Below are 12,178 nucleotides of genomic sequence, written 5' to 3' on the forward strand. Positions count from 1 at the left end.
AGTCTTGACAATAGTAAGTTTAGATCCCACAGAGGAACAGGGTCTTGCATTTAAGGGTATAATTTGATTAAGCCCTTTAAAAATTGTATGGACATATCATTGAAGAAAACAGAGTGATTGTCCACTTTAGAATGGAACACTGAAATAGCAGCCAGATGTATTTTGATGGAACTAACCACCAAATCTTCGTATTTCAGGGATAGTTAGTAGTCCAGAATATGTTGAACTGAAGAACTGGTTGGTGATACCCCTTACTGCCAAGACCAGGTGGAAAAAATGCCTCAATTTAGCAAGGTAAATTCTTGTAGAAGATGTTCTAATATTTAGTAGGCTCTTTTGAACAAGCCTGCTCTTGACTAGCTAGCTATGGAGCATTCATGCAGTTAGCTGAAGGGATTGTAGGCTTAGTTGGGGTAGGCAACCGTGATCCTGGGAGATTAGCTCTGAATCTAGTGGAAATGAAACTGAAGGTTTCACTGACAGCACCAGGAGAGTGGAGAACCTGCGCTGATGGGCTCACGCTGGGCTACAAGTATGAACTCTAGTCTAGTTCTGTTTTGTCTTTAGTAATATCCCTTTGCATGTCTCTTACAGGATGGGGAATTTTCCTGTGTGAGAACTGGTGTAAGAGAGTAGCTGATCCAGACCCACCAGAAAGGTGCAACAAAGAAGTAGAGTGAAAACCACCTTACCATTTCCTGCCAAGTTGCAAATTTGATGTAAGGTCAGCAATACTGTTTGACAAACCCACTAGAGGGAAAACCTTGCTTACCACAGCAGAGTCGGGCTTCTGACACAACTGAACTCTAAATAGGGAACGTCTCTACAGTTTTCTGCAGCATGTATTATGGCCCAAGTATTCTTTCAATAGCTAGACGCTGCAGTTACCATACAAGATGGTGACCGGGTTTGAATTCTTACTTGGAGTTACCTTTTCTTCTCACTGATAGATACACTGAGAAGTTAACTCTCTTATTATCGCATGAAAATGTGTAATTATTGCTTCAATTTCTTTGGAAAATACAATACCCTGAAATTAGCACAGAAAGAAAATGCAGTATTATAAGAAAGGTGTTACAAGGCACGCCACACTTTTATAGCATCAATGTAATATTGAGATCTGCAGTTTGAGTCACTGTACTTGAAGTATGATTAGTGTATAGTACAGGGGACACAAATGAAAGTTTATCCTTTTTTGATTTGTGGCAAGGTGTTTCTCTTTTGAATTGCTGATAATTACAATCAATGAACAGGAACATAGGATTTACCATATCAGATCAAGCCAGTGTCTATTCAGTTTCTTGCCTCTCACAATGGCATCAGAGATACTAGTGCACATGGCTAATTATGCATCAGCGATACTACAGAGGAAAATATTATAGAACTGGACACTGAAAATTTCTTTGTGGCCCCTAGTAAATGTAGTCTTTTGGTTAACATGGGTGACATTCTCCCTTAAATGCTGAAAGTTACAAAGAAATTTAAGAATGTTTTTGAACTCCGACTATATTTTATGCTAAACTTGATAAACCCAACCCCATGTGCTCCCGAATATCAACAAGAGACTGCAAGTGATAGCGGGGATTTGCATCAGTATCAAGCTTCAGCTGTGATAAAATGGAGCTCCTACCTTCAGACAGGGACAAGTCATCAGCTGGAGACACCAGGTCTGCCTGGATATCAAGGCCATTGCTCAGCCGTGTGGTAATCTGATTTGTCAAGATAACCTGCAAACAGGAGGAAAAATGAATTATTATAGCTACTGGAGGACAGGTAGCAGCCCAGATGAGAACTAGAACATACAAAGACAGACAGACAACTCCACACTTTGACCTTCATCAAGTTCATTTCTCCTGAGAGTCCCGGCTGACTGCAGAGTTGGGGTGCAGGGCCCTTTGACTTCCCCAGGAGCCCCAGCCAGGCAGGGCTGGCACAACCCATTAGGCGACCTAGGTGGTTGCCTAGGGCGCTAACATTTGGGGGGCGGTGACTGCGGCGGCCGGATGTTCAGCCGCCGTGGTCGTCGTTGGTATTTTGGGGGCGGGACCTTCTGCCGCCTAGGGCGCCAAAAAGGCTGCCGGCGCTCCTGCACCCAGGCTGGACTCGCTGAAGGAAGGGCACGGTGTGAAAAGGGATGCTGAATGCTCTGAGATCAGACCCAGGAAGGCCGAAACTATGTAATCTTCTTGCCCTGGCAACAGTGTGAGGCATGCGACACCAGAGTCCTGACTGGCTTCATACAGAGCAGCTCCAGAGCATCGGTCTGGTGCCTCCGTGAGAGGCACATCATGAAAGTTTATTACAAAAGAGAAACCCCAGAATTCAGGTTTTCAAGTAACAATCTGGTACACAGCACTAATGTCACTAGCATCATAAAAACCTCAGCACAGAGCGTGTACCTCAGATACCAATAGAAAATTAGCTATTCAAGGGGGTGGAAGAGTCAGGCGCCTAGAAAACAGTTTTGTGGTTGTAATAGGACAAACCTCGATTCAAACGATAAGGTAGAGCCCAAGGCACAAGCCTGATAGAAGCTTCTAGAAAACTCTGAGTAAACAGAGGCAGATATAAAGGGAGGGATAGAATAGATTTCATATCAACATTATACAGTTTGAAAGGGAAACTGCAATTAGTTGTAATACCTTAAATTAAATAAATATTTCCTATATGTATATATGCATTCTGGTGTGGTACGATGTTTTTATTGGCACAAGTTTGCACTGACCACATTACTCATAAGTTTCAAGGGCACCCATGAGTGATGCAGTCAACCCAAACCTGGGCCAAGATAAACAAAATATGATGGCACAGTATAAAGTTTATGTCATACAACTGAGAGAAAAGCTACTGTATTTAAGATTAAAAAAAAACAAAAAAAACACAAGAGGTACCATATTTCATATCCCTCCCCTTCCAATGGACTCTACAGGCTTCAAACTGAGAGAAAACTAGAAATTGCATAACTGGACTCGGTACCTTTCAGGTTGGTCAGCTCTCCCCACATCAGGGAACCTTGTGGCACTGGTTTGGATAGAGGATTGTAATCCTCTTTACCCTTCGCTTTAAAAAAACAGCCATACCTCTGACTCTTATCTTCTATGGGACTAGAGTGCACTTTCTCCCTGAATAGATCATCAGGGACATTCCCTATTTAAGCATCTGTACAGGGACTGTAAAAATGGCACATTTTTACTCAGCTACTCTGGCCCCGATTCAGGATGACAACTAAGCATGTGCTCAAGTTCCACTGACTTCAGTGTTAGTTGAGCAAGTGCTTAAATAGTGCCCTGAGTAAGGATGCTTTTTTGGAACTGGAGCCCCATGTGTATTCAGAAAGCTTATTTCTGTGAAAAAAATTAAGTGACACTATTCGTTACTCCTCTTGGCCCAACTGAGCTGGGAGAGACAGCTGGATTCTACTCTAGTTCAAGCATAAATTAACAGAATTGGTAATTAAGTACCAAATGTAGCGCCAAATTCTGCTTCAGTTACACTTGTGCAACCCCACTGCCAAGTTTAAAACAAATAAAAGAAAGTTCTTCTTCACACAGTGCACAGTCAACTTGTGGAACTCCTTACCCGAGGAGGTTGTGAAGGCTAGGACTATAACAGCGTTTAAAAGAGAACTGGATAAATTCATGGAGGTAAGTCCATAAATGGCTATTAGCCAGGATGGGTAAGGAATGGTGTCCCTAGCCTCTGCTCGTCAGAGGATGGAGATGGATGGCAGGAGAGAGATCACTTGATCATTGCCTGTTAGGTTCACTCCCTCTGGGGCACCTGGCATTGGCCACTGTCGGTAGACAGATACTGGGCTAGATGGACCTTGGTCTGACCCGGTACGGCCGTTCTTATGTTCTTATGAAACATCTGCCCTCAGTTACAGCTGTGTATCTCTAATGTTATCAACCAGTAGTACAATTCTGGGTCTCCACCTTCCCCAGTTGAGCCTGGTTTTTAAGGTTGTTGAGTACCCTCAGCTCTCCTTGGCTTAAATTGGAATTGTGGGTGCTCATCAACGGGTGGCAACCAGGCTCAAAGTGTCTCATGCTGAGCAGCAAAAAAAATGAGGACATTTCTGAAAATGCAGGGCTTCAAATATAGACTAATGAGTTTTATACAAAACTCTAAATAATGTACCCATATATAACTATCTACTGGATATAGTTAAAAAATTTTACATTTCTAAAATAGGATTTTGGTACAGCAGAACATCCGATTTGTAAATAGCAGCAGCACATCTCCCAGGGTCCCTCAGCATACAGGCACATCTAATTCACCAGCCAGAATGCCACCCCTACTTTACTCTGATGTCAGCAGGCCACAAGTATTAAATTCCTTCAATGTCTTTGTCGCCAGCTTTAAAAGTGCACTTCATCTTCACCTCCTGATCCACATAAATGGCTCACCAGCAGCTGCTGAGCCTCACAAACAGGTGCACGAGGGAGTCATCACAGCCTGAGAGGAAGAAGAGATTCAGATAGACTAAGGAAGAGTGGTGAGACATGGCCATGCGATTTCCCAGTGGGGTGTTGCACTTACAGGTAGGGAGGGACACACACTACTTCAGACAGGTCCCACAAAACCTAGTGCTGGCCTGATTTTAAGGTCCAATATCTCACAAATCACCAGGGATAAACATAAGGACTGTATTTACATAGAAAGCTGGAAAGGTCAGTATAGCCATCTTTCATCTGTTACATCTCTTGCCTGAAAGATGTCATCTCTAATTATGCGGTGCTTCCTAATAACATGCTGGAGCATTGATCCAGAACTTATTTAGTGGGGGGAAGTGCCTTCAATCGAGTCACCATGTAACTTTCTGAAATTTTCCTTGGAGATCTCCATCCAAGTATTGACCATATTTTACTCTGTTTAGTTCATGAGACTTGCAGAGATCACAGTCCAGTGGGTAAAGAAAGAATCAGTCCTTTCTGTTGTGGGCTCTCCTAACACATAATGGACTTCAGACTTCAGACCATGCAGCCCTGGCTTCAATTTAAGAGGCACAATTCAACTTACTAGTCCATTATCTTCCAACAGAGCTTTCAACAGTAAGAATTCTGTTATGCAACATTTTAGCGCATGAGAGATCCTATTGTCTGGTATCAATTAACCCAACAAAGTTCTCTCTCATTCTTATTAGAGTAATCATTACAGAGCAAGGGAACAGGAAACACCACCTTCCCTCCTTCAGCCCCAACTAACCCTGAACATCTGCAATAGGTAGCGGGTTGTGTTATAGTTTTCTGTTCCCTGGTCAGGGTAAAATCAATATGAGGGGCTTCCCCAGCCAATGAGTGTACATGAATAGAAAACACCCTCTGCAACTAAAACTAAACTAAAAAGGTCAGTTGGATAGGTCAATGCTGCTGGAAACTTGTCTCACTTTCCTGCTGAGTTCAGTGAACCACTGCCTCTTAACCTTTGAGCACGGCCAATTTTGACCAGTATGGCTAACAGTTTAACAAGTGAAAATTTGCAGTCCAGAGGCTGCAAAACATGATAAGATTGCAAAGACTATTGAAAAGTTTATTTAGATCTATTCAAATGTCAGAACCATTTATTGGAAAAGTTTGAACTTCTTAATATCTTACAATACTTTGCAAATAGTTTCTCCCATAAGAAAGTTAAGCATTAGTAGCAGCATATTAGCATTAGCATTTAAGCTCCTTGGGGCATGATCCACATCTTCCTTCTTGCTGTATCTGTAAAGCACTATGAACAACTAAGGTGTTACAGAAATAATTAACAATCCTGTATTACAGATAGGGAAACTGAGGGACAGCAAGGGCAAAATTTTCAAACATGGGTGCCTAAAGTAAGGTATTTAAGAACTATTTAGGCTTCTAAATCATTTGCCTGCTTTTCAGAGGTGCTGCCGCTGTACACAGGAACATAGGGGATCAAGTCCCCAAAAGCGTAGCCCTATCCTGGATGGATCTTACCTACCTGTAAGAGATACCTGAAGTGCGCAACTCTCTTTTATGCTTTGGCAACACTTGTACTGCTCATCATGCCAACAGAATCTCCCCCACTTTAACTGTCTTGGCTGATGTTCTGGGAGCCCGTCAGAAAAATCAAAAGACATTTTTAGGTGCCTAAGCTCAAGCACCCAAGTTTGAAAATGCTGGCCTCAGTGAACAGCCTTTGTAAGTGTAAAGCCCCTGCAGAGCCTGGGAGTGAGTTGGCCTAGGAACTGAAATGTGACTGCTTTGACATGGAAGAATAAGCAAGCTATTTTTTGTTTGGTTATTTATACAGTATAATTCCTCAAGTGCTCCTCCTGCCCTCCCAAGGACCACACTGAAACTACTAAATCTGACTTTGTCATCCTTGTAAATGCAGTTAAGTAAATAAGTCATTCTCTGTAAACTTGTGGTCTCAGCCTCCTTGTTGGTTTATTGCAAAATTAAAGGGAGTTCAGCACAGAGCCATCAATCAGTAACCAGTGGAGGTATAAAGCCTTTTGGAATGTACTGAGAGGGGCGGAAAAACTCTCTCATGAAATGGCTGTTTGTTAAGAGAACAGAGTAAAATTTCCCATTTGACATGCAGCATCATTTAGGAAAACTCTTATTAAAGGCTTCCTGTCGAGCTGGAAGAGCAAACACAAAAACGCAAACAAAAATCCAGAACGACTCTGTCCTTCACTAACGCATGTTCTTTGTGTTTTTTTTACTGCACTCCAGCAGTGCAGTCAGAGATCAAGGGGTACAAGTGACAGTCAGGCTGCAAGGGTAGGATGCTGACTCAGCATGCTGGGGAAGGGGGACACAAGCTTTTTTAATCCCCAACATTTCAATGTTGTCCCTATCGATGAGATCAGAGTTTAACTTTCTCCATTCCTGTCACTAAAGAGGCACCTCTCTCTTGCCCTAGAGCAGAGAGCTTTTAATATGCCACATTCAAGTAAAGTACTGTTTATAATGGACTTAAACAATGAGGACCATTGTCTAGGTTCTGGTGGAAAGAATGTGCACAAAGGAGGAAAGGAAACAGCACAAAGCCAGATGGGAGCGGCACTGGGGTTACAAATGGAAAGATGGAGTGGTGACAAAGCTGAGGTGGGGCACGGTTCATAGACTGATGCGAACTTCAGCCCTCCTGCAGGAACCTGTTACAGGGTTTTTTGATTGTGATGATGACTAGCATCAGCCTCTGCACAAGGGGAGCAGTTGTATCCCAGCTAGCACAGGCAGTTGGAGAAAGGGGATATTTACTGACGACACAGAATTCAGACTAGACACTGGATTAGCATTTCCTTCAGCTCCAGCCTCTCTTCAGGTAGAGTCAGGATTAGTAGCCACTTGCCACAAAGACTGTTGAAAAGTTGCCCATGACCTCAGAGAGACATACTGTAAATCACCATATTAGTGGCCTTTAAAAAAAAATCAGCACCTTCTGTGGAATGAAGGAGTAAGGGACATAGAAAGAGAGAAGCTGGAGTTGAAGTATCAGAACAACCAAGCAATACCAGAGTTTTACTGAAAGAACTCAAGGGCTCAGAGTTGTGATGATGGCACATCATGGTGCCACAGGGGAAACCAGGTTTATGTGACCAACAGCTTCTACCATTAGAAAGACTAGGTGGGTGAGGTAATATATTTTATTGGACCAACTTCTGTTGGTGAAAGAGACACGGTTTTGAGCTTACACTGAGTTTGTCTTCACTTGTTCTTCAGCCTCTACCCTTATGATAGAGTTTAGGTATCTCAGAGGAAGTGTGTTTGAGGCAGAACTGTTCTAGGGAATCAGATCCAAATGCATGTGCAATTACAAAAATAGGGTTTTATGTCCTTCATATTCTCAGGGCATTTAAAATCTCTCTTGGCTCATATGAATCAAATACACAATGAAAAAGCAGCTTTTCACCCTGCCCAAACCCAAAGCGAAAAAAAGACTTTATTTCACCACAATAACTCAGTTCCCTTCTCCCAGGTGTCCATCTAGTCTCATATCTAACCTCTGGCCAGCCCCACTAGCTTATTGAGAGGGAGCTGGCTACCATACCCAAACAGTGTCACCACCAATCTTGAAATTCAAAGGACAGTCTCAGTTTTTATGACATGGTACTGAATTTTCACGAGATAAGTTTGTATCTCTGCATCTTGACACTATATTACTGTGATGGCATAGTGTCCTGGTGCAATTATAGGAGCCACCATCTAAACATTACTCAAAAAATAAAAAAATAAGAATAACTAGCCCAAGCAGATCATCAGTGAAAACTAGAGAACTATACTGAAGGGCAAGCCCTTGAAGTCAATGGGACTAATCACATACTCAAAATTAAGCATGTGCTTTAGTGCTTTGCTTAATCAAGGCCCAAGTTAGAAAGGGCTTTATACAGCAATGCTTTTATGTGCTGTATTGATAGTCAGCGTAGATCACAGAGGAAAGTGACAGGGGTCCTTTACTCCTATCCTAAGGAGCAGACAAGCTGCCATGTTCTGACACTGTTGCAATCACCAGATGAGTTTAAAGGAAAGCCTGATAAACAATGCATTAGAGCAGTTCTACCTATATGTGACAAAGGCATTCGTAAAGCTGGTGAGGCCCACATTTGAGGGAAGTGGGTGGATGTTTTTAGATGTGACAATTGAAAACATTGAAAAAGCTGGGGCCTCCATGCTGAGAGCTGACAAGAGAGTTACCCTCAAATTCCAAACCTGTCTCCCCAGAAATGGGTATAATTCCCTGAATTTTAGGTATCCACAAACCAACAAAAACCAACTCAAATGCTTCCTCTCCCCCCGCACCCACGAGCACCACCCATCTTGTCTGAGCTGAGTTTTATCTCTGTGTGTTTTCAGCTGCGTCTCATCAAGATAAAAAATGTTGATTAGACAGTCCAATAGTTGAGAAACAATGCATAATGAGTAACTTCTAGAGGAATTGTACTGACACAGTGGAGATCTTACATTCAGGGCACTTTGCCCAAGGCTGCTGGGGGAAACTGATCTTATTAGACTTCTATGATGGAAGCTGAACTCCTACTTTGCTACTACCTCTCATCCACCCAAGATCCTCTGCTTTTCTCCTCCAGCAGGGCAATTCATAGTGGCACAGGCTACTTAGAGCCACTGGATTTCACTGGGTATAAATAGGATAGGGAAGAAACCAGGGAACTTTTCAGAAACAAAACACCCAAATGGCCACTGTATATGAGCTCCAATTTATTCTGTTTTATACAGGAAAAGTACAGAGTTATGCAATTCCATTCCAAAAGTCTGCTGGAGAGGCAGAGACTGGCTGCAAGTCTGTGCCAAGTGCTTAAAAATAATCACAAAAATTAATAAAAGTCCCACAGGAAGAAAAAAAACAAAACAAAACACAAAAATGTGCGGTTGTCAGGCAGCTACATGTCTTCAAGTTGAAACAACTACCACCCAGAGATAGCCCAAGGTCTTTTGCCTTTCCTCTTCTCTGAGCAAGGAACGCAGCCAACACAAATGTAACCTTCCAAATCTAGGCTCTGGCACCCCTTCATTGTGCTTCTCAAAAAGACCTATGTGCCTGGACAGGCTTCACATTCAACACTCCGTGCTTCTGCAGCCTGTACAGACCTGTTTGCAGAGACATGCGCAAGACACTCCCCCCAAGGGCCAGATGGCTCAGGTTGCCAACCTGCTTTTACACCCTGCCAGTCTCCCAGAGCTCTGGGTTAGTTTGAACAGACCTTCCCACCCCTCTAGAAATCTTTGCAGAAGGTCACAGCTTTCTGTATGGACCTCTTTCCTTTGCAGTTTTGAGACTACAATAAGGCAACTGATATTGGCCAGGTTGGAGTGGAGAAGCCAGCAGTAGGCAATCCTACTCTAAAGCCAATTGTTTGACCAAAATCTGCTTCATTTTCAAATAAGTAAAAATCACATGGCAGGTTGATTGGGGAGTTTGTGGTGAATGTACAATTTCCTTAGCAAAAGCCTGTGCCTACAAATCACCCTTAAACCATCCCTCATTCCAAACAAGTAGCTTTGTTTTGGAAGACTGAAGAGGAGATTGGTAGCAAAGTTGTAACCCGTCAACTCTAGGTCATCAGTTCCAATACAGCTCAGGTTAGTAGTGACTAGACAATGTTATCTTTGATGAGGGGATATCTAGACATGGCTGCTTCCATGGCTCATGTTTGGCAAAAAATAGTGTGACTTTTTTTTCCAATTTATTTCATGTGATTCTGCACTCCCCAAAATTTCACTTTTTTGTGCAATTTCAGACGACTAGAAATGTTCACACTGAAACATTAAAAAAGAACTTGAAAAGTCACTTTTGCTTAAATATTCACTCTGCTAATTTTCACCAGTGGGTTGGTTTGCCGATTAGAGACTTCATGCTCTAGTTCAAAGGTTCTCAGGCCAAATTTTTTGGTGGTCTCAAAGTGCAGTCACCAACTTGTTGGTGGCCACTTTCACACTTTTTCCTAAAATACTCAATTAGCTTCCATCATGGGCCTCTGGATTATTGCAAAACTGATACACAATGTACTGTATTCTTATTTGACTCTCAGAAGTATGTGGGAAAGACACTTCCTATCATAATACACACATAAGACCAGAAAGGTGGAGCACAGATGGTACAGCCCAGAATTAGAATGGCTTAATTCACCTCTGTAACTCCCTGATTCTGGGCTACTCTGGGGAACAATAAGGCCTCTGGTATAAGTTAGAGCAGCCTTCAGGGCTACTCTAATTTATGGCAGCTTTACTCAACTGCCTATCGACAACTTCTCCTTATGCCCCATTGTCCCTCAGCATTCTCCTATGCCAGGAAATGCAAGGGGAACCGTGTAGAGTTATATACATTGGACTTAGCTGCCCCTGTGCTGTAGGCATCCTCCTTGTGGACAGCCCACACCCATTTACTGTCAGTGTTTGCTACTGGAGCAGTGTAAAGAAGGTGCCCGAATCTGGCCCAGAGACTAGTTTTGAGATGAGTTAGCTTGTACTGTACATGTGAGCACACTCATCAGGTCAGCTTTGGGGTAGGAAACTTGGAAGAGGAGTTGGCAGGGCTAGCACAGTCTCATCTTGTGGCAGGATGTCACACTGTGCACGTGCAGTTTCCAAAATTCACAAACCGCATACAATCTGTTGTACAATCTGAGGGAAGTGATAGAAGAACAGCTGACTAGCAACTCTCCCCACCCGGATTCACAGACTTAGACAATTGAATGAATCTAACGACAAAGCATGCACCACGCCGTACTCCCAATAAAGCTTCTACTACCATTCAACCCCTCTTTTTGTGTCCTGAGTCTGCTGGGTTGAGGTTCTCCAAGTTTCTGTGATAGGCAGCAGAACTCAGATAACTGTAGGGATGTTTGTTCTTCCCTACCCAGTACTGCTCTGTGCTCCTCCAAGCTGAAGTGGGCACCTACTATAATATTAATAAATACTTCATTGTTCTTCACATTTTCACATTGTTTTACTATTAATGTGTCCTCACAGCCTACCTAAAGTACAGTAGTTAAGTCCTATTTAGTCTACAAATGATGTTATGGATTCCAAGGTGCTTTTCATAATAGGGGCTTTCCACAATGTCCTTGACAGAGGTTTCTTCTTCCTCTCCCACTGTATTCTACAGTACCTGCTGCCCTCCATTGAAAAGTGAATGAATTTCAGGGGTGAGAGAATTGAGTTCTGTATGTATATACAGTGGTTACCCATAAAAACTTGCCAGTTGCCCTAAACAGCTAAGTAACATGATTTCAACATTTCTAGTATTCCCTACATTAAATATAGGGAAGAACAGGGAATTCTGCAAACCTTCTCTCTATTTATTTAAGGTAAGAGTACCACATCTGTATAGCCTTTTGGGGATCCATTGGGGTGAAAGACATTGTATAAAAGTATGATTATCCCATCAAAACACCAATGATTTCCACAAAATGCAGAGAAACTTATGAACAAAGCAAGAGCTGGCCAAGAGAATACAGCATCAGTCAGTGCAATCAAGCCCATTTGGAGAAACAGTGTTTCTCTCTGGTAACCCCCAAAGTGTTGCAAACAGTTCAGTCACCATCAGCTGGAAAGGATGGAGGATTTAACTCATCCAGTAATAATCAGTTGTTGAATAAACATATTCTATCCAAAACCACTGTCACTTTTGCCTCTCTCTAGTCTCACGCTCAGAAATATACATGGAAGGAAATGAGAAGGAATAGCTGTCAATCATT

At 42.6% G+C, this 12,178-nt stretch overlaps 1 protein-coding gene across 27 annotated transcripts in view; it reads right to left on the reverse strand.

Annotated features, from left to right (window-relative positions):
- RAD51B (RAD51 paralog B) overlaps positions 1-12,178 on the reverse strand; it is a 723,435-nt gene that overhangs the window by 418,353 nt on the left and 292,904 nt on the right. For all 27 annotated transcript variants that reach the window (XM_039533741.1, XM_039533727.1, XM_039533730.1 and 24 more), the window contains one exon: positions 1,631-1,727. In XM_039533741.1, the coding sequence (XP_039389675.1) occupies positions 1,631-1,727 (97 nt within the window). The remainder of the gene's footprint in view (positions 1-1,630; positions 1,728-12,178) is intronic.

Source organism: Mauremys reevesii, linkage group 4, assembly GCF_016161935.1.
Source record: "Mauremys reevesii isolate NIE-2019 linkage group 4, ASM1616193v1, whole genome shotgun sequence".
NCBI classification, from domain to species: domain Eukaryota; kingdom Metazoa; phylum Chordata; order Testudines; family Geoemydidae; genus Mauremys; species Mauremys reevesii.